This window comes from Oncorhynchus masou, chromosome 31 (assembly GCF_036934945.1).
Source record: "Oncorhynchus masou masou isolate Uvic2021 chromosome 31, UVic_Omas_1.1, whole genome shotgun sequence".
NCBI classification, from domain to species: Eukaryota; Metazoa; Chordata; class Actinopteri; order Salmoniformes; family Salmonidae; genus Oncorhynchus; species Oncorhynchus masou.
This window is the reverse complement of record NC_088242.1, coordinates 17,005,256-17,028,266: the sequence shown is the minus strand read 5'-3', so window position 1 is coordinate 17,028,266 and position 23,011 is coordinate 17,005,256. Positions and strand designations below refer to the sequence as shown.

The following is a 23,011-nucleotide window of genomic DNA, read 5'->3' as shown; positions in this document are numbered from 1 at the left end:
TACAGCATTGTTTGTCTTGACAAGTTGTTGATAACCAACTACTTTTTTGCCAAAGTCACATGGACTAAATATAGACAGACAGCTACTCCACCCACCTCCTTCTTCCTTCTCTCTCCCAAACCCCGCCCCACTTCTTTTTTCTCTTCCCCCTCTCCTATCCTCCCTTTTCTTTATCCTCTTTCCCTCACCCTCTCCTCTCCCCTTTACTGTCTCCAACTCCTATCTTCACTGTAGGGAAGTACGTCACCACACCTAGGTTGGACAGAATTGGGTTACCACGTGGACAAGCTGCTGTGCTGCTTCAGAAAGAAAGCCAAAACCACAGCATACTGTCTGCCAGAATGAATAACTGCAGAGGAAAGATTTCATTGTGGCACAACATGTTGTCGGCAACCTTAAAACAGATTGCATTATGCTAATATGACATTGCATTATGTTAATATGACATGGGAAATTATCAGTCTTTTCTCCTATGAAAGGTCAATGGTTTGTGCACGATCCCAAAAAGCCATGAAAGCTGTGTATTTTTTCATCAGTCAGTATTATGGCCATGTGCTATCCTTATGGATTTCAATATAATGAAGTACGGTTTCTGCCTATAGTATATCACATCCTATCAATGAGGTAGCTAACTAAAATTATAAGTGTACCCAATCTTACGAAAACCTAGTTTATAGCCCCAAAGAGACAGCAAACCAAGATTTGGGTTGAGCTTCAATCTTGCTCCTCAATACCACCATCAACCATCCCACCATCACCACCACCATCATCCACTCCATCGTACTACCAGTGTCCATCCCACCATCACCACCACCATCATCCACTCTATCGTACTACCAGCGTCCATCCCACCATCACCATCATCCACTCTATCGTACTACCAACGTCCATCCCACCATCACCACCACCATCATCCACTCCATCGTACTACCAGTGTCCATCCCACCATCACCACCACCCTCATCCATTCCATCGTACTACCAGGGTCCATCCCACCATCACCACCACCATCATCCACTCCATCGTACAACCAGTGTCCATCCCACCATCACCACCACCCACATCCATTCCATCGTACTACCAGCGTCCATCCCACCATCACCACCACCCTCATCCATTCCATCGTACTACCAGCGTCCATCCCACCATCACCACCACCCTCATCCATTCCATCGTACTACCAGTGTCCCTCCCACCATCACCACCACCATCATCCACTCCATCCTACTACCAGCATCCATCCATCCCACCTTCACCACCACCATCATCCACTCCATCCTACTACCAGTGTCCATCCATCCCACCTTCACCACCACCATCATCCACTCCATCCTACTACCAGTGTCAATCCCACCAGCACCACCACCATCATCCACTCCATCGTACTACCAGCGTCCATCCATCCATCCCACCATCACCACGACCATCATCCACTCCATCCTACTACCAGCGTCCATCCATTCCACCATCACCACCACCATCATCCACTCCATCCTACTACCAGCGTCCATCCCACCATCAAAATCAGGATAAGTTTAGATCATGAATTATAAATCCCTCAGATCTAACAAAGACTGCTGAGTCTGTGTGCAGTCAAAAACACGATTTTCCTTTGTTTTATATATATTTCCACACTATGAGGTTGGAATTATACTGTGAAATTGTGAAAAATATGATAATGTGCTTTTAGTGTAAGAGCTGTTTAAAAAGACTGCCTGAAATTGCAGCCTGTCGTGGTGGAATGGAGTTTTGGCCTTCCATAGTGACATCACCAGGCGGTAAGTTGGTTAATAGACCAATAAGAAATAGAGTTCCAAACGTCTCTGCCAATAACAGCTGGTTTCCAGTGTTCCCCTCCTCACTCAGACCACTCCCAGACAGCCCGAGCAAAATTCTACTTTGAGAAATGTGTCTTTGCTAAGAAGCATTTTTATTTTTTATTTTAATTTAAAACAATAAAAGATTGGTACTTATTAATTGTTACAAAGAAAGGATTTGATACTAACATAAAAACAGCTGCATTGGCCCTTTCAGAATGGCTGCCTGGTTGAGTTCCTTTAGGCCCAATGCAGCCATTTTTCTCTCAATATCAAATCATTTCCAGGGGTAAAAATTAAGAAGGCCTACTTTACTGTGATTTTTTTTCAATTAAAATTGTCAAAAAGAAACAAAAATAGCTTCTTAGTAAATAACAATTTCTCAAGCAAGAATATTTCTAGGACTTCTGGAAGTGGTCTGAGTGGGGAGGAGATTATGGAAAACGAGTTGTTATATTGGCAGAGAAGTTTGGAACTCTTCTTTTAAGTCTATTAAATCGTTTAACCAACAAGATCTCCTGGTTTTACCAATTTAACTTCAGATTTGAACATTTATTCACTTTTCTTCAAACGCCAAATTTCGTTTTCGCTTGACTCCTCCTTCTCAAAACCCATTGGAGGAGAACTGGAAGATGGTTCCTCTCAGGACAGTGGCAACTATGATCCGTTCTCAATGCACACACGCACACACACACACACACACACACACACGGCACAGTACCTCACTGTGTTCTGCACATGCATGAACAATGGAGCAATTGCAGAATACTGTAGTCAAGCCTAGTGAGGCAGTGTCTTTATACACCAAAGCATAGAGGGACACACACACACACAATGGTATGGAAAACACAGTGAGGTGTTAAGGTAACATGTATTTGTAGGTAATTTTAGTCATTCATCATCTGTCATTCAATGTATATATATATGTATATATATATGGACCGTTCTACTGTAGAATACACCATCATGGGAGTATCAGCATAAACCATCTCCCAAAATCAATAGAGGAGTCTTCCAAAGTTGTGTCTGAGAGAAGGTTACTGTTTGGGTTCCCACCCTGTGTCTGCTATTCCAGACATATTCTAAATGAGACCATGTTGCCTACCATGGAGCTACATGCACAAGACAATCAAATGTACGAAATTGTCTATATCATAATGGGAGCATCAGCATTATTTAAAAACTATATTAAACTTTTGTTTAACTAGGCAAGTCAGTTAAAAACAAATTCTCATTTACAATGATGGCCTACCGGGGAACAGTGGGTTAATTGCCTTGTTCAGGGACAGAACAACAGATTTTTACCTTGTCAGCTCAGGATTCGATTCAGCAACCTTTCAGTTACTGGCCCAATGCTCTAACCACTAGGCTACCTGCCACTCCTGTGCCACTGAACCAAAGGAGCCCCTAAATGATGGTTCCTATTTGTATCTCCACCCTGTGAGAGACTGCTCTCGTCAGGGCTAATATTGCTCTTAGGCTACACTCCTCCAGGAGTCAGTTTCATATTTCTGTTCAAGCCCACATAATAAGTACCACCAATGGAATACAGTGTCTGCTCTGAGAATAATTGAAGAGAAGAATATAACTAATGTGGCATGAAGTAGCAGGTGTCTCACTGCAGGGGAATACAGAAATGAAGATTAGGTGTCAGTCCCTATGGGCCCTGGTTAAAAGTAGTGCGCTATGGAAGGAATAGGGTGCCATTTGGGATGTAACCAAGAGATAATGTTGTCTTTACTTCATCAACAAAGCCATTAGCAATGCAACGAGGATATGACAAAGAGAGAAAATAGACGGAGCATGTCCAAACAGTAACACCTTCTCAAATGGGATCATTGAAAAGATTCACATTTCCAACATCTGCCTTCAAATCACACAAGAATATGGTCCAACATTGCACCAACATCTATAGGCCATAAGATCTAGCCATAAGAACACATGAGCAATGTCAGAAGTCCACTATCTTCTCTGAAATGCTAACCTTGAAATCAAGCAAAATGTCACCAAGAAAATGTTCCTGGTGTGTTTCACATTTCTTAAAAATACTTAATTTAGAATGATTAGATGATGCTATTGTAATCACTCATCAAAGATCGATAGAGCAAGATTGAGTTGGAATAAATGAATACAGGTGGCATATCTAACAAGGCTTCTAGTCTTGGCTACATGATGTTATGGAATACACAATATACTGCATACAGCACAGGAGGTGGTGGCACCTTAATTGTGGAGGACGGGCTTGTGGTAATGACTGGAGCGGAATAGGTGGAATGGTATCAAACACATCAAACACATGATTTCCAGGTCTTTGATGCCATTCCATTTGCTCCGTTCTAGCCATTATTATGAGCCATTCTCCCCTCAGCAGCCTCCTGTTGCATACAGTTACTGCGAATATTCTACACATATGTGCCTATTGTAGTTGCTCCATATATTTTCTTTGCATGTGCATGTGGAAATCACTTCCTTCATCTTCTTCCAAATACATATTGTTTTTAATGACTGGAAACTTTCAGAAGGAGGTAAAGCCATTGGAGATGAAAACACGTCATAGGTCAACCATTCCCTGGTGACCTCTTCCAGGTAAAGGCAAGACACCTTAGAGAATGAGGAACACCTGCACGTTGGGCTAATGAGCCCTTGCAGGAGCTCAACCACTCATTAACAACCTTACAAACAACTATGACAACATATGTTACAAAATTGTTGTATAATGATGAACCTATTTTGCACTGGTGGGTAGGTTACTTGAAATTCTTGAATTGTCCTACTAGATAAGGCCTAAAGACCTATTGGGCCTACGGGCTTGTTGGCCTATCCTGGTCTAGAGGAAGAGAAGATCTGCATTTTCTGTAAACTGTTGGACTACTAATACTGCTTGAAATGATGGAAAACGATAAATAATCATGTAGTGTTGTTGTTTAGTTAAAGGGGAGCTGTTGGATAGTGTTAGTAAGACAGACAACGGCCCAGAAGAGAATCCAGATATCTTACCTTCGCTGCAGTCTTTGCCCTGGTAGTCAGTCTGCGAGCAGTCGCACGTGGGTTCATCGTTAATGACATTGCAGACCCCTCCATTTAAACACATGTTGGCTGCTGCACCACAGAGGTCGTTAATGACCCCAGCGCTGTTTAAAAGCGCCGATTCCGTATTGTTGACCTTTATGTCCGTTATCCATCCGGTAAAAGGTACATGGTCCTTGACCACAGCTGATGTTAACCTTAAAGCCACAGATCGTAATTCCGGTGGTATTCCCCCAAGAAACAAGTGGCTGAAGACAGTCATATCCCTTCTTTTCGACTTCACTTCGACCCACTTCACTTCATTGTCCACCATTAGCGTTGTGTTTTTAAAGTTTCTCCATATTGTCACAGCATGCCACTGGCTGTCATTGACCGCTGTGTTGGTTAGAACCGTTGCAGGCTCAGCGCAGAAGATGGAGAATCGAAGACTGAGTTTACCGTTGTGTATTAGGAGTTCTAAAAAGTCGCAGAATCCCTCGTCATCGAAGTACACTAACAGCCCGTGGGAACTCTTAGTTTTCATGTTGAAGCTCATTTCACTCTCACAACATGCATTCCACATTGGAAACCTGGCCCACTGGCCCTCTGCGCCTGTAAACTCCATAGTTGCCCCCATGTCTACCATACAGCACAAGAGAAGGCCTACCCATATTAGATGGGCGCCATGCCGCATTGCAAGAACCATGATGTGACCGAATTGTTCTTTAGGTCTAGGCTACAATACCGCTGAGTCAGATTTCAGACGGAATTGTCTTTTATCAAGCTAGATGAAGTTAGGGGTAAGGGTGATATAATACGCTGATTTACCACTAAGAATTGTGTATATGAACTGACACATTGTAAACCTAAATGAATTATTTTGTTGTCATAGCCTACCAGCAAGCTACACTAGTCTCCCGAAGAAAATACCATCTTTGAATATAGGACCACTTTCTGTCGCGCCTAAATCCCAATTTCCTATATATTTGTTTTTATTCCGTCAATATCTTCTGTCTCCCAATTAGTTTTATTCTATAATCCAGATTTTCTTCCAAAAACAGGCAATGGTGATTCAGAATCCAATTTCCATCAGGCCTTTTATTTTTCTTGATTTTTGAATGTTTCTTATTTTCGGTGCCAGGCAGCTAGAGCGCACCAGTCGGTTCTACTGCTGTTGAAACGGCGTCAATAACCATCATATTCACACCAGCGAGATGTGGCGGGCATCCAGAGTCATTGCTTTTGGCTTCTCACCCTGCATCCTCCGCCAAACAGAACGATTGTTATTGTTTGATTGATTATCGCATGGAGCTTTTCTTTTTTTTCCAAGGCCAGTCTCGGATCCAAAAAGCTCAAGCTTACAACATAATGAGAAGGAGATCTGTAAAAAGAAAAGAAATATAAGAACGGACAGTTCATTGGGTTTTAGAAACATTTTGTTTATCAATTTGTCATATCATGTTAGCCATCTTACATAATTATGATATATTCAGTAGAGAAACATTTTGTTTTAGAAACATTTTGTCTATCAATTTGTCATATCATGTTAGCCATCTTACATAATTATGATATATTCAGTAGAGGATGAATTGAGACCCCAAGGAATTGTGGGGAGCTGCGGTGGCGTGCCGATTGAAAGCACAGGAATCTCGGGATCTAGACTCAGTATTGCCAAGAAAATTATGTCTGTTTTGGTTGCAAAGAGAGCACATTCGTTCACACCTGCACGTCCTTATGTGTTATATGTCAATAGAAGATGTATTCTGTCTCAAAGGGTAGCCTACGTCGTTAGCGCAGATACGTTCTCTTTGCGCACACACATTCTTTGCTCACACACATTCTTTGCGCACAAGGCGGTCGCCTGTCCTACAAGGGTCAGGGAAATTTAACATAAGTAAGACTTTCATTATTAGTCTACACCTCTTGTTTACGAAGCATGTGACAAATAACATTGGATTAGATTAGATTTTCATGTAGGCTATGCATTTATGAATGTTTCACTGCAAGTAGAAGCAACTTTCTCAACGCAAATCTAAGCAGCTCACAATTACATAAACATCAACTAGTAATAGTCACCACTACTAGGCCTACATCATTTAATTCAATTACATTTAAAGAAATCATTCAGAATTGTAAATAGCTTATTCGAAAAAGTCGATCAAAATAAGTCTACAGCAGTAGCCTGTCTTATCTAACACACTTATTTCTCCCCATAGCCATCCCAGGGGGGAGAGGATACTTGTACCTTCCCCTATCAACCCTAATAGCCCGCCACAGGTGACGATATTATATGCCTCACAAAATGCTCCGCATCCAAGCAGCAGCATCCACAATCCTCTCAGCACAGGAACGTTCCATGAACTCGCTCATTCCATAAGTAGATCTCATTCTAAATGTTGCGTTAGAAAGGCCTAAGTGTTTTTGTTATTCAAGAGAATCTGCATGTAATGAAACCGCTGAAATCTTGTTTGTAGGTTTCCTCATTTCATATTTTGTTTAATTCAGACATTCCAGTAGAATTAAGACACGCGCATGTATTCAGAATTTTCAAAGGGGACGAGTTGCCTGCCAGACCTCGGTTCAAATACCATGATAATTATTTAAGTTACTTTCACATACATTTCGAAGGAAGTATTTGCACACATTCACAAAGTAGTAGCCTACATTTGGAAAGTATTGGCATGCATGGCATGTATTTTTTATAGGAAATGACTTGAAAACAGGGCTAGAGTACTTTCAAATACTTAAAATCGAAGTTGTGAATTCGGCCACATTGTTTGAAAATACGAAAATACACAGGAAATAAGTAGCCTATGTAGAACCTACATACTTAAATACACATGTATTTGAACCCAGGTCTGGGCAGGACATACAGATAATTACCTTTCAATCAAACCTAAACGAAAATCATTCCATCCAAATGAGCTATACAGTTTGCTAGAAGCCATAATATACGGGGGATCGGGGACTGGAAATGAGTTACAGAGATTCAACCCATATCAAGTCAAATGTACCATAATATAATGACCGAATGGCATGAAGATAAACATGAGATTCCACAGCTGGCCCCATTACACTGTCTGTCTTACTCTCAACACATCAGATCATATTAAATTGACCCGTGCCTTCTACAGCAAACGAAATTTGCATATCAACGTGTTTTTAAAAGGCACGTGACAACATACCTTAAATATTGCTAACAAAATAAAGAAATAAAATCTGCGGATTACACAGTTGCAAACGATTATGCATGTTTTATGATTTTCCCTCAGCTATTCCGTTGCCCGTCTAGCAGCTCAACCTACCAGAGAAAAATAAAACCATACATGGAAAATACAAGGTCTCTTTTACCTGCATCTAGAATCTGATATCCAGGACCGACCCAAATCAGAACCCAAGTCCTCGTTTTCCTTACCAAAGTAGTGGATGATCATCTCTTGTTTCGAACACAACCTTTAATCTTAATTAGGCTACCCACCAAATAACATCACCATGCAGTGATCTTCGACTCAAACTATCCCAACAGATCCACACTAAAAACCCTCAGCCTCACACTATTTTTTGAAAACTGTGATTCACCGCATCATTGATCATCAGAGACCGAAAAAAATAAATGAGTTCTCTCTCCTATGTTCAAAAACTTACCAACACCTTTATAACGATTGAAAGAAGTCAACTCATACCGGTACTTTACCTAGGTTATTCCTCCTTTTCGATCATCAGAAAACGAAACAAATGTAGATAAACAGAGTCCCGGGAAAATCCTGTAATTTTGGTGAAGGGAAAACGGTGCAAACGGTGCAATCTGCCTCCCTGCTGCGCTCTGCAACAGACTGTCAGAAGACAGCGAGCGGGTCACGTGTCTCTCTCTCTCTCTCTCTCTCTCTCTCTCTCTCTCTCTCTCTCTCTCTCTCTCTCTCTCTCTCTCTCTCTCTCTCTGTATCTCTCTCTCTGTATCTCTCTGTGTGTAGCTGCCTGGCTGCCGCCGACTGGAGAGGGGAGGGGCCGAATGCTGCAGCACCTTGGACAGCGCCTTGCGCCGCGGTGCAGGTTGACGTTTATTGTCATGAATCTTGTGCTGGAGGCAGAACTGAGCGATTTCCGTAGATGGGGTAGCTGCAAATTCTAAATTGGCTGTATCATGAAAACAAAAATGTGCTTTTTGCTCTTAATTTAATGTTATGGTTAGGCATTAAGGTTAGCAGTGTGGTTACGTTTAGGGGTACGGTTAGGGTTAGGTTTCAAATGAAATTGTATGACTTTGTGGCTGTGCCAGCTAGTGACCATTCTGCAGAGCTGCCTCCAGGGCAAGATTCATGACAGTACATGACAACCTGCGGCCGCTGCTGCCGAACGAACAGAATACATATTCATCCACACTCACCAACCGTCGCCTCTGCAGACCTACGTGAAGTCACATTTCGTTTCAAATAATACACGAATTATATATCGATGAATTAGAGAGACAGGTGGGGAAAAAGAAGGGTGCGGTGCAGGGAAAATTAGTATTCTGTCGGCAACGGGGGTGGAAAACGGAAGAGGGAGAGGGGAGAGAAGCGATGCAACGTAACAGAATCAGGATGCGCAGCGAAGGGATGTGGCGACGTTTGAGACCAGCAGGGAGTTCTCTTGATAATGGGATTTTTTCTTACCATGAACACATTCTTTTAGTTGAAGTAGTGTAAGCTAAATTACATTATTGATTCCCTCGGGTAAATGTAACACAGCGAATTAAAGTGGACGCTGTCGTTTAGCAAGTATTATAAAAAGCAGGCCAACAAGAGCAGACTACTGTTCTGTAAAATGATCAGCTCCTGCTTGTTATAACCTAAATCAATACTACAGTTAAGGGATATGATCATAATAGCCTACTTTGCGAGTGGTGATATTTGAAAATGTTTGAAATGATATAGGCTAATTAACAATATACAACATTGAACCATTAGGCCTACTTAATGTTTCCATTTCTCTGTTTGTTGTAGTTTGACAAACGACCCAGCTCCACAGTTATTCGTCTCATTCCAACCCTCATTCAGAACATATCCCCATGACCAATGAGTGAGTCCGGTATTTCATGGCATAAATAAAAGCCAAATAGCGGTCCTGGCGTTAACATTTGACCCACTGACGGACCTTCCCGATAACTATTCTAGATTGGTGTCTGAAGGCATCGCGGTCCAATCAATCGTTCGATTCAGCAGGGATGGACGAACCGAACGGATTTGATGTGACCATTGACCCCGCCCGCGCTGTTCTAAAACGTGATCACAGCAAGATGATTGCATTGTTGTCAAAGGCAATATAATTGAAAGTTACAGAGACAATCCGTTTCATTTAAAGTATTTTAAAGTGTACACTTCACACTGTTCCTTTTTCCAATTCAATACTACTGGAACATTGTGCCTTTGCTGTGTGTGTAATAATAAAAAATAGAATAATAATAACTTATCTTTGTGTCTGTGTGTATGTGTGTTATTGCTATGATGGCAGGCATGGTCATGGTTAATGTTTGGCTACAGACAAGGCAGTGAGAAAATTCATGATCAAAGGAGATGAAACAGACTAAGAAAATCTTAATGGGAAAGAGTAATGTGTGTGTGTCATCCTCCACCCCCCCACACACACACACATGTAATGTGTCCTTTTAAGTATGCACAGATAATTTAGTCTGGATCTAAATATAGTGCACTACTTTTGATCAGGGCCCATTGGGCTCTGGTTAAAAGTAGTGCACTTTTCAGGGAAAGGGGTGTTACTTGGGGTGGGTTCATACTTTTTAAGAATACAGTTCTGACTCAGAAAGAGTGTTGAAAGGACAAGGTCTTTTCACAATAATATAATATTTTTTAAACTTTCAAAGACTTTTGTATTTAGCCACTATGCTGAGAGTGAACACAGAGTTCTTGAACACGGAGTTAGTGAACACAGAGATAGGGCACTTTATATTAATGTGGGGCTTCAGATTTCCTCTCTATAGGCTCATGCAAGGATAATACTGTACTGTTCCATGTTAGAGAAGCTGACTTTGCTTCTTCTTTAATGGTTATACGAATTAACTGTGCTATGCACTCCTACATACTTTGACTCTATACATTAATATTGTATAGCTACTCATGTGTGGATACAAAGACATTGATTTTGTGCGCTTGATTTGTCAAGAGTGATAGAGCACTGGAACTAGTCATGGTGTAGAAAAACACAGTGCAACAATGGTTCTGGTTCCTTCAGCACCAGCAGCAACTCAAGTACACTTGGTTCAGGGCCATGGAAAGGGCACCAATGGTAACTCCAGTAGACCAGCATATAGTCTAGTCTGGTTCCAAATGTAGTGCACTGTTTTTGATCAGGGGCCATAGTGCACTAAGCAAGGAAAATAGTGTTATTTGGGATGCACTCATACTTTTAATGAAAACAGTTTTCTGACTCAGAAAGGGTGTTGAAAGGACAAGGTCTTTCCCCATTAATATAATGTTGTTCAAAAGTTGTTCAAACGTTTGGGGTCACTTAGAAATGTCCTTGTTTTTTAAAGAAAAACACGTTTTTTCATCCATTAAAATAACATCAAATTGATCAGAAATACAGTGTAGGCATTGATCAGAAATACAGTGTCATTTACAACATTAACAATGCCTACAGAAATAGAGTGTCGGCATTGTTAATGTTGTTAATTACTATTGTAGCTGGAAACGGCTGATTTTTCATGGAATATCTGCATAGGACGACAGAGGCCCATTATCAGCAACCATCGCTCCTGTGTTCCAAGGGCACAATGTGTTAGCTAGTCTAAGTTTATCTATTTAAAAGGCTAATTGATCTTTTATTTTTTTCCATTTTTTTCACCCCCCTCTTCAGAGAACAAATATCTTATTTCCTTTTTACATCTTTTTTGCTACATATACATTCATTTTACCCATACATTTTTCATACACATTTATATGTATATTTTACATATACATTTTACATACATGGTACCTTTATATATAACAACAATACACTACCAAACAAACTCTTTAATCCCAACTCTCAGCCACTCTCTGCCCATCCCACCTATCACCATAGACCGCCCTTGTTTTTTTTCTGGAGGATAAAACTGAAATTGTAACCAGCTTTGTATGGCTTGTTTAAGAAAGGGTGATACTTTAAACACTACTTCATTTTCAATTAGTCGGAAATGAGAAGTTGTAATCTGTATGAAGGCAAAATAGCAATTTTTGAACAAAAGATGAGCTTTTCTTAATAATGTACAGGAGAACCATTTTGGGTTTAGGTATAACTTATGTATGAGTGAAACTTTTAGGTTGAGTTTAAAGCTTTAATATTTAATAATTTTAGCCCCCCAAATTCACATTCATTATGTACATAGGCACGTTCAGTTTTGTTTGGTTTAGCATTCCAAATAAAATTATATTTTGTTGTTCATATGATTTTAAAAACTATTAATCTAGAGTAGGCAATGCCATTAGTAAGTAACTATACTGTGATAGGACCAGAGATAATCAATGTAATTTTTCCATAAATAGACAAGTATTTACCTCTCCATAGCTGCAATATTGTATCTATTTTTGCTAACATTCTATTGAAATTAATTGTGGTAAGTTCATTTATACTTTTGAGATGTGAAAACCAAGTATGTCTACTTCACCATACGCCCATTTTATTGGTAAACTACAAGGTAGTGTATTTTTTAACGATCCAATAAGTAATATGGTACACTTGTCCTAATTAGGTTTTAATCCAGAGACGCTAGAAAGTGATCAAGATATTCAAGGAGACTGTGCAGGGATCCAGATTGTGGACTTCAGAAAAAACTTGTCATCAGCATACATTGAAATACTGTTTTTATCCCCTGGATTTCTAACCTCTTGATGTTCTTGTTGGATCTCATTTTAATAGCAGCATTTCAATGGCCATAATAAATAGATGTGGAGATAACGAACAACCTTGTTTTACTCCTCTTAAAAGCTCAATACTTTCTGAGGAGTAACCATTGTTTACTATTTTACATCTGGGGTTGCTGTACATGACTTTAACCCATTTTATAAGAGATTCATTTTTTTTTTAAACTGGCAGTTTCATTAAATAGTACCTGCAAAACACCAGTCGCAACGTCAACAGTGAAGAGGGGACTCCAGGATGCTGGCCTTCTAGGCAGAGTTCCTCTGTCCAGTGTCTGTGTTCTTTTGACAATCTTAATATTTCATTTTTATTGGCCAGTCTGAGATATGGCTTTTTCTTTGCAACTCTGCCTAGAAGGTCAGCATCCCGGAGTCGCCTCTTCACCATTGATGTTGAGACTGGTGTTTTGCAGGTACTATTTAATGAAACTGCCAGTTGAGGACTTGTGAGGCGTCTGTCTCAAACTAGACACTCTAATGTTCTTGTCCTCTTGCTCAGTTGTGCAACGGGGCCTCCCACTCCTCTTTCTATTCTGGTTAGAGACAGTTTGCGCTATTCTGTGAAGGGAGTAGTACGCAACGTAGGATGAGATCTTCAGTTTCTTGGCAATTTCTCGCATTAATTTCTCAGAACAAGACAAGACTGATGAGTTTCAGAAGAGGGTTCTTTGTTTCTGGATATTTTGAGCCTGTGATTGAAACCACAAATACTGATGCCCCAGATACTCAACTAGACTAAAGAAGGCCAGTTTTATTGCTTCTTTAATCCCAATAACAGTTTTCAGCTGTGCTAACATAATTGCAAAAGGGTTTAATAATGATCAATTATCCTTTTATCCTTTGGTCATGCAAAACTATTCAGCCCCCTTAAGTTAATACTTTGTAGCGCCACCTTTTGCTGCAATTACAGCTGTAAGTCGCTTGGGGTATGTCTCTATCAGTTTTGCACATCGAGAGACTGACATTTTTTCCCATTCCTCCTTGCAAAACAGCTCGAGCTCAGTGAGGTTGGATGGAGAGCATTTGTGAACAGCAGTTTTCAGTTCTTTCCACAGATTCTCGATCGGATTCAGGTCTGGACTTTGACTTGGCCATTCTAACACCTGGATATGTTTATTTTTGAGCCATTCCATTGTAGATTTTGCTTTATGTTTTGGATCATTGTCTTGTTGGAAGACAAATCTCCGTCCCAGTCTCAGGTCTTTTGCAGACTCCATCAGGTTTTCTTCCAGAATGGTCCTGTATTTGGCTCCATCCATCTTCCCATCAATTTTAACCATCTTCCCTGTCCCTGCTGAAGAAAAGCAGGCCCAAACCATGATGCTGCCACCACCATGTTTGACAGTGGGTATGGTGTGTTCAGGGTGATGAGCTGTGTTGCTTTTACGCCAAACATAACGTTTTGCATTGTTGCCAAAAAGTTACATTTTGGTTTCATCTGACCAGAGCACCTTCTTCCACATGTTTGGTGTGTCTCCCAGGTGGCTTGTGGCAAACTTTAAACAACACCTTTTATGGATATCTTTAAGAAATGGCTTTCTTCTTGCCACTCTTCCATAAAGGCCAAATTTGTGCAATATACGACTGATTGTTGTCCTATGGACAGAGTCTCCAACCTCTAGATCTCTGCAGTTCATCCAGAGTGATCATGGGCCTCTTGGCTGCATCTCTGATCAGTCTTCTCCTTGTATGAGCTGAAAGTTTAGAGGGACGGCCAGGTCTTGGTAGATTTGCAGTGGTCTGATACTCCTTCCAGTTCAATATTATCGCTTGCACAGTGCTCCTTGGGATGTTTAAAGCTTGGGAAATCTTTTTGTATCCAAATCCGGCTTTAAACTTCTTCACAACGGTATCTCGGACATGCCTGGTGTGTTCCTTGTTCTTCATGATGCTCTCTGCGCTTTTAACGGACCTCTGAGACTATCACAGTGCAGGTGCATTTATACGGAGACTTGATTACACACAGGTGGATTGTATTTATCATCATTAGTCATTTAGGTCAACATTGGATCATTCAGAGATCCTCACTGAACTTCTGGAGAGAGTTTGCTGCACTGAAAGTAAAGGGGCTGAATAATTTTGCACGCCCAATTTTTCAGTTTTTGATTTGTTAAAAAGTTTGAAATATCCAATAAATGTCGTTCCACTTCATGATTGTGTCCCACTTGTTGTTGATTCTTCACAAAAAAATACAGTTTTATATCTTTATGTTTGAAGCCTGAAATGTGGCAAAAGGTCGCAAAGTTCAAGGGGGCCGAATACTTTCGCAAGGCACTGTATTTGAAGAAGACTAATTCAATATTTTATTAATTACATGTTATTTTGTGTTGAAAATAGTATTATCCAAACACAACCTTATCCAAACACATGATAAATGGCCAATATACCACAGGTAAGGGCTGCATCCAGGCACTCCACTTTGCGTCGTGCGTGAGAACAGCCCTTATGCCTGGTATAATGGCCATATATCACACCCCCTCGGGCCTTATTGCTTAAGTATCACAGAGCCTAATATATAACATTCAAGAATAAACTCACCACCAGGTGGACAGTCAAATGAATGCAATAAGGGGAGACAGAAGGGCGGAGATCATGGCAAGAGCAGTGTGCAGGTCTTCTTGTCTTTCTATCATCAAATTATTCCCACGCAACTGAAACAAATGTCCACACAGTCTGTGCGAGGCCGAGGTTAATCCGCATGGTCACAAGTTGTAGGACCACCTTAAAGATATAGCTGGTAAAGTACAGAAGCCTATGAAGATAATTTTGTTATAATAGTAGGACCACCTTAAAAGATGTAACATGCAAAGTACAGAAGCCTACGAAGGCCATTATGTTACAGCTGCTTATATCAGAGATACAAACAGTAGGAGACCAGCTGGCGTCATGGTTACTAGTTAGCTAGACCCAGATACACACTGGATGAAGCCTGGGACAAGAGAGTCAAAAGGCCTTTATGGCAGACGTAGGTACAATATAGGAATGTTGATTCAGAAAAATGATGCAGAAAAATTAAACCATGCTTTGTCACTTCTAGGTTAGACTACTGTAATGCTCTGCTTTCTGGCTACCCGGATAAAGCATTAAATAAACTTCAGTTAGTGCTAAATACAGCTGCTAGAATTCTGACTAGAACCAAAAAATTTGATCATATTACTCCAGTGCTCGCCTCTCTACACTGGCTTCCTGTCAAAGCAAGGGCTGATTTCAAGGTTTTACTGCTAACCTACAAAGCATTACATGGGCTTGCTCCTACCTATCTCTCTGATTTGGTCCTGCCGTACATACCTACATGTACGCTACAGTCACAAGACGCAGGCCTCCTAATTGTCCCTAGAATTTCTAAGCAAACAGCTGGAGGCAGGGCTTTCTCCTATAGAGCATTTTTATGGAACGGTCTGCCTACCCATGTCAGAGACGCAAACTCGGTCTCAACCTTTCAGTCTTTACTGAAGACTCATCTCTTCAGTGGGTCATATGATTGAGTGTAGTCTGGCCCAGGAGTGGGAAGGTGAACAGAAAGGCTCTGGAGCAACGAACCGCCCTTGCTGTCTCTGCCTGGCCGGTTCCCCTCTTTCAACTGGGATTCTCTGCCTCTAACCCTATTACAGGGGCTGAGTCACTGGCTTACTGGGGCTCTCTCATGCCGTCCCTGGAAGGGGTGCGTCACCTGAGTGGGTTGATTCACTGATGTGGTCATCCTGTCTGGGTTTGTCGCCCCCCCTTGGGTTGTGCCATGGCGGAAATCTTTGTGGGCTATACTCAGCCTTGTCTCAGGATGGTAAGTTGGTGGTTGAAGATATCCCTCTAGTGGTGTGGGGGCTGTGCTTTGGCAAAGTGGGTGGGGTTATATCCTTCCTGTTTGGCCCTGTCCGAGGGTGTCCTCGGATGGGGCCACAGTGTCTCCTGACCCCTCCTGTCTCAGCCTCCAGTATTTATGCTGCAGTAGTTTATGTGTCGGGGGGCTAGGGTCAGTTTGTTATATCTAGATTACTTCTCCTGTCCTATTCGGTGTCCTGTGTGAATCGAAGTGTGTGTTCTCTAATTCTCTCATTCTCTCTTTCTCTCGGAGGACCTGAACCCTAGGACCATGCCCCAGGACTAACTGACATGATGACTCCTTGCTGTCCCCAGTCCACCTGGCCGTGCTGCTGCTCCAGTTTCAACTGTTCTGCCTTATTATTATTCAATAATGCTGGTCATTTATGAACATTTGAACATCTTGGCCATGTTCTGTTATAATCTCCACCCAGCACAGCCAGAAGAGGACTGGCCACCCCACATATGCTCTCTCTAATTCTCTCTTTCTTTCTCTCTCTCGGAGGACCTGAGCCCTAGGACCATGCCCCAGGACTACCTGACATGATGACTCCTTGCTGTCCCCAGTCCACCTGAACGTGCTGCTGCTCCAGTTTCAACTGTTCTGCCTTATTATTATTCGACCACGCTGGTCATTTATGAACATTTGAACATCTTGGCCATGTTCTGTTATAATCTCCACCCATCACAGCCAGAAGAGGACTGGCCACCCCACATAGCCTGGTTCCTCTCTAGGTTTCTTCCTAGGTTTTGGCCTTTCTAGGGAGTTTTTCCTAGCCACCGTGCTTCTACACCTGCATTGCTTGCTGTTTGGGGTTTTAGGCTGGGTTTCTGTACAGCACTTTGAGATATCAGCTGATGTACGAAGGGCTATATAAATAAATTTGATTTGATTTGATTTGATTTGATGAGAGAGAGAACTTGGTAAAATTATCAACAGCTTAAATAGCTTAATATGAGCGTGTTAAATGTTCTTAAACAAGAATCCAGGCACTTGAATGCAATACAGTAGTTTAACTACAATGGCTTTGTGTTGAATGACTTTGGGCCAGAGAATCCTAACATGTTTATGTTGTGTAAATCTCCCATTGAAATCTCACCCTGAAAGTGTAAATTATCATCTCAGGCAAAAGATGCTTATCTCCGACCTGGTGTCTGTATCTGTGTGTCTGTCTGTGTGTGTGAGTGTGTGTGTGTGTGTATTTGTGGAGACAACACACCCTGCATGCATGTTATGCCTGGCTGGGGAAGATCCATTGACATTGCATTGTGTTTGTGTAGCTGAAAGAGAAGCAGTGTAGCATCTTATCAACTCTCCCATATTGCTGCTTTCTATAAATTGTGACAGGATGAGCGATGCACAAATCAGATGGGACTGAGATCCCTCATCGGCTGCTGCCCAGGCTCATCCCTCATACAGCTTGCTAACACACACAAATGCACACACAAATGCACACACACACACACACACACACACACACACACACACACACACACACACACACACACACACACACACACACACACACACACACACACACACACACACACACACACACACACACACAGGCACAGACACACACACACACACACACACACACACACACACACACACACACACACACACACACACACACACACACACACACACACACACACACACACACACACACACACACACACACACAAACACACACCCACACACACACACTCACACATGCAGACACAGGCAAGGAAACCTTCTTCCCCGATTGCTCAGTTTGGCCGGGTGGACAGCTCTAGGAAGAGTCTTGGTGGTTCCAAACTTCTTCAATTTAGGAATGATGGAGGCTACTGTGTTCTTGGGAACCTTCCATGTTGCAGACTTGTTTCGGTACCCTACCCCAGATCTGTGCCTCGACACAATCCTGTGTCGGAGCTCTTCGGACATTTCCTTTGACCTCATGGCTTGGTTTTTGCCCTGACCTGCGCTGTCATCTGTGGGACCTTATATAGATGGTGTGTACCTTTCCAAATCTCTGGTAATAAGATGCACCAGAGCTAAATTTCGAGTCTCATAGCAAAGGGTCTGAATACTTATGTAAATAAGGTATTTCTGTTTTTAATTTGTAATAAATTGGCAAAAAATAGAAACCCGTTTTTGCTTTGTCATTATGGGGTATTGTGTGTAGATTGCTGAGGAAATAGTTTTATTTAATCAATTTTAGAATATGGCTGTAACGAACAAACTGTGGACAAAGTCAAGGGGTCTGAATATTTTCCGAGTGCACTGTATGCATGCGTGCGCCATAGCCCTTAGTAAAGGTGAGAGGGGGTCCATTTCACACCTCTCCAATAGAATCACTCACAACATTCAGAGGGTCTTTGGAAGTGTGGTTTACACTGTGTGTTTGTGTGTGTGTGTGTCGTGGTAAGCTGGGGTCAAGAGGCTGAGGTTGATTTAAATGATGGGATGTTTGGTGTGATGAAGCTTTGAGACAAGCAGACAGACATCATGGTGTATATTTGCATAAAATGGCCTTTGTTCAATGACTGATCTTTGTGTTATAGTTGATGTCAACTCCTTTCATCTCTGTCTCTCTGCAGTGGACAGATGGTGTTGGAGGTGCTGGAGGATCCTGCCTGCAGTGTCTGTCTGTACCCGACGCATCTGACCCTGGGTGAGGAGGGAGTGAGGGAGGGGTAGAGGAGGGAAGGGAAGGGAAGGGGAGGGGGAGTGTAGGGGAGGGAAGGTGATGAGAGGGGAGGAGAGGAGAGGGAAACAGATGGGAGCAGATGAGAGGGTAAGGAAGAGAAGGGAAGGGGGGGAGAGAGGAGGGGGGAGAGGAGATGAAAGGGGAGGGGATGGGATGGGTGGAGAGGAAAGGAGAGGAGAGGAGAGTAGAGGAGAGGAGAGGAGAGGAGAGGAGAGGAGAGGAGAGGGGAAACAGATGGGAGGAGATGAGAGGGTAAGAAAGAGAAGGGGAGGGGGGAGAGGAGAAGAAAGGGGAGGGGATGGGAGGGGAGGGGAGGGGAGGGGATGGGATGGGGGAGAGGAGAGGAGGGGAGGGGATGGGAGGGGAAGGAAGAGAAGGGGAGGGGAGGAAAGGAGAGGGGAGGAGAGGAGAGGGAAGGGGAGGAGTGGGAGGAGTGGAGGAGAAAGGAGGGAAGGGGGGTAGAGGGAAGGGGTAGAGAGAGGAGGAGAGGAAAGGAGAAGAGAGAAGAGGGGAAGGGGCAGTGTCAGAGGTGTAAAAACCCCTCTCATCCTACCATAGAAGGGGAGGGAGGGAGGTGAGGGATGGGGAGGGACAGCACCAAACCCAGCTCAACAAAATGCCTCTACACTGTTTGGTCAGCTTGTCAAACAGAGGTTTCACCAACAGACCTTTTGAAATAGTTTGATTTTGTAGGCTCCATCTCAAATGGCACCCTATTCCATACAAAGGGAATAGGGTGCCATTTGAGATGGAACCTTAGTATCAATTTCTCCTCCACCCAGCCACTCAGCCAGCTGGGATAGTTTTTCTATTGCTCTCCCCATTGTGAACTTCTGTCTCGTCTAGATTAGAACTGATTGGATTTAGGGAATCTGCATCATTACAGTTATTAGATTAAAAGAGAGAGAAGAGGAGTTTGCAAACTCAGATTTAATTCAGGGAAATTAATGAAATTGGGTAGTAGTGTGTGTGTGGCATGGGTAATAGCGTGTGTGGGGGTCGTAGTGTGTGTTTGGGGGTGGTAATAGCGTGTGTCTGGGGGTACTAGTGTGGGGGTGTAGTAGTGTGTGTGGGGGGGTATTAGTGTGTTTGGGGGTAGTAGTGTGTGTGGGGGGTAATAATGTGTGTGGAGGGGTTGTATGTGTGGGTGGTAGTTGTTTGTGTGTGTGGGGGGTAGTGTATAGGGGGTAGTATCTGTAGTAATGTGTGTTGGGTGGTAGTAGTGACTGGGGGTGGTAGTAGTGTATGTGGGGGGTAGTAGTGTGTGTGTGGTGGGGGAACAGTGTGTGTGTGGGGGGGTAGTAGTGTGTGTGTGGTGGGGGAGTAGTGTGTGTGTGGGGGGGTAGTAGTGTGTATGTGGGGGTTAGTAGTATGTGTGTGGTGGGGGAGTAGTGTGTGTGTGGGGGGGGGTAGTAGTGTGTGTGTGGTGGGGGAGTAGTGTGTGTGTGGGGGGGGGTAGTAGTGTGTATGTGGGGGATAGTAGTATGTGTGTGGTGGGGGAGTAGTGTGTGTGTGGGGGGGGGTAGTAGTGTGTATGTGTGTGGTGGGGGAGTAGTGTGTATGTGGGGGGGGGTAGTAGTGTGTGTGTGGTGGGGGAGTAGTGCGTGTGTGGGGGGTAGTAGTGTGTGTTGGGTGGTAGTAGTGACTGGGGGTAGTAGTGTGTGTGTGGTGGGGGAGTAGTGTGTATGTGGGGGTAGTAGTGTGTGTGTGGTGGGGGAGTAGTGTGTGTTGGGGGTAGTAGTGTGTGTGGGGGGGGGGGTAGTAGTGTGTTTTGGGGTAGTGGTGTGTATGGGGGTTAGTAGTGTGTTTTGGGGGGCAGTAGTGTGTTAGTGGGGGGTGGTAGTGTGTGTGTGGGGGGGGGGTAGTGGTGTGTGAGGGTGGGTAAGTAGAGTGTGTGTGTTTTGGGGGTAGTAGTGTATGTGGGGTGGTAGTAGTGTATGTGGGGGGTAGTAGTGTGTGTGTGGTGGGGGAAAAGTGTGTGTGTGGGGGGGGTAGTAGTGTGTGTGTGGTGGGGGAGTAGTGTGTGTGGGGGGGTAGTAGTGTGTATGTGGGGGATAGTAGTATGTGTGTGGTGGGGGAGTAGTGTGTGTGTGTGGGGGGGTAGTAGTGTGTATGTGGGGGGTAGTAGTGTGTGTGGTGGGGGAGTAGTGTATGTGTGGGGGGGTAGTAGTGTGTGTGTGGTGGGGGGTAGTGTGTGTGTGTGTGTGGGGGGGTAGTAGTGTGTGTGTGGTGGGGGAGTAGTGTGTATGTGTGGGGGGGGGGGGGTAGTAGTGTGTGTGTGGTGGGGGAGTAGTGTGTGTGGGGGGGTAGTAACGTGTTTGTGTGGGGAGGTAGTAAAGTGTGTGTGGGGGGATAGTAGAGTGTGTGTGGGGGTAGTAGAGTGTGTGTGGGGGGGTAGTAGAGTGTGTGTGTGGGGGGTAGTAGAGTGAGTGTGGGGGTAGTAGAGTGTGTGTGGGGGGTAGTAACGTGTTTGTGTGAGGAGGTAGTGGTAGTAGTGACTGGGGGGTAGTGTGTATGTGGAGGGGTAGTAGTGTGTGTGTGGTGGGGGAGTAGTGTGTGTTGGGGGGTAGTAGTGTGTATGTGGGGGGGTAGTAGTGTGTGTGTGGTGGGGGAGTAGTGTGTGTTGGGGGGGTAGTAGTGTGTGGGGGGGTAGTAGTGTGTTTTGGGGGTAGTGGTGTGTATGGGGGTTAGTAGTGTGTTTTGGGGGGAAGTAGTGTGTTAGTGGGGGGTGGTAGTGTGTGTGTGTGGGGGGGGGTAGTAGTGTGTGAGGGTGGGTAAGTAGAATGTGTGTGTTTTGGGGGTATTAGTGTATGTGGGGTGGTATTATTGTGTGTGTGGGGGTAGTAGAGTGTGTGTGGGGTGTGGTAGTGTGTGTGTGTGGGGGAGGTAGAGTGTGTGTGGTTGGGGTGGGTAATAGTGTAGTAGTATGTGTGTGTGTGGGGGGGAGTGTAGGTGTTAGTGTGTTGGGGGTTTGTAGTGTCTTTGTGGGTAGTAGTGTGTGTGGCGGGGTAGTAGCGTGTGAGGGTTAGTGTGTGTGTGGGGGGGGAGGTAGTACTGTGTGTGTGGGTGGTAGTAGTGTCTGTTGGGGAAGTAGAGTGTGTGGGGGGGCTAGTAGAGTGTGTGGGGGGGGGGGTAGTAGTTTGTGTAGTGCTCGTAGTGTGTGTGTGGGGGGGTAGTAGTGTGTTTGGGGGGGTAGTATTGTGTGTATGTGGGGGTAGTAGTGTGTTTTGGGGGGTTGTTGCGTGTGTGGGGGGGTAGTAACGTGTTTGTGTGGGGAGGTAGTAAAGTGTGTGTGGGGGGATAGTAGAGTGTGTGTGGGGGGTAGTAGAGTGTGTGTGGGGGGGTAGTAGAGTGTGTGTGGGGGGGTAGTAGAGTGTGTGTGGGGGTAGTAGAGTGTGTGTGGGGGGTAGTAACGTGTTTGTGTGGGGAGGTAGTAGAGTGTGTGTGGGGGGGTAGGAGAGTGTGTGTGTGTGGAGGGGGTAGTAACGTGTTTGTGTGGGGAGGTAGTAGAGTGTGTGAGGGGGGGGTAGTAGAGTGTGTGTGTGGGGGTAGTAGAGTGTGTGTGTGGGGGGGTAGTAGAGTGTGTGTGTGGGGGTGGTAGTAGAGTGTGTGTGTGGGGGGGTTGTAACGTGTTTGTGTGGGGAGGTAGTAAAGTGTGTGTGGGGGTGGTAGTAGAGTGTGTGTGGAGGGGTAGTAGAGTGTGTGTGGGGGGGTAGTAGAGTGTGTGTGTGGGGGTAGTAGAGTGTGTGTGGGGCGGTAGTAGAGTGTGTGTGGGGGG

General features: G+C 43.8%; 1 protein-coding gene across 18 annotated transcripts in view; it reads right to left on the bottom strand.

Moving 5' to 3' along the window:
- Positions 1 to 8,636, bottom strand: part of LOC135523501 (neurexin-1a) — a 608,692-nt gene extending 600,056 nt beyond the window's left edge. For 16 of the 18 annotated variants that reach the window (XM_064950216.1, XM_064950219.1, XM_064950225.1 and 13 more), the window contains exons 1-2: positions 8,518 to 8,636; positions 4,815 to 6,204 (exon numbers count right to left, since the gene is read on the bottom strand). In XM_064950216.1, the coding sequence (XP_064806288.1) occupies positions 4,815 to 5,529 (715 nt within the window). In that variant the 5' untranslated portion in view covers positions 5,530 to 6,204; positions 8,518 to 8,636. Of the gene's footprint in view, positions 1 to 4,814; positions 6,205 to 8,174; positions 8,275 to 8,468 lie in introns of those variants that run through there. The other 2 variants (XM_064950217.1, XM_064950218.1) reach the window with 2 other exon arrangements.
- Between the last annotated feature and the right edge of the window lie 14,375 nt (positions 8,637 to 23,011).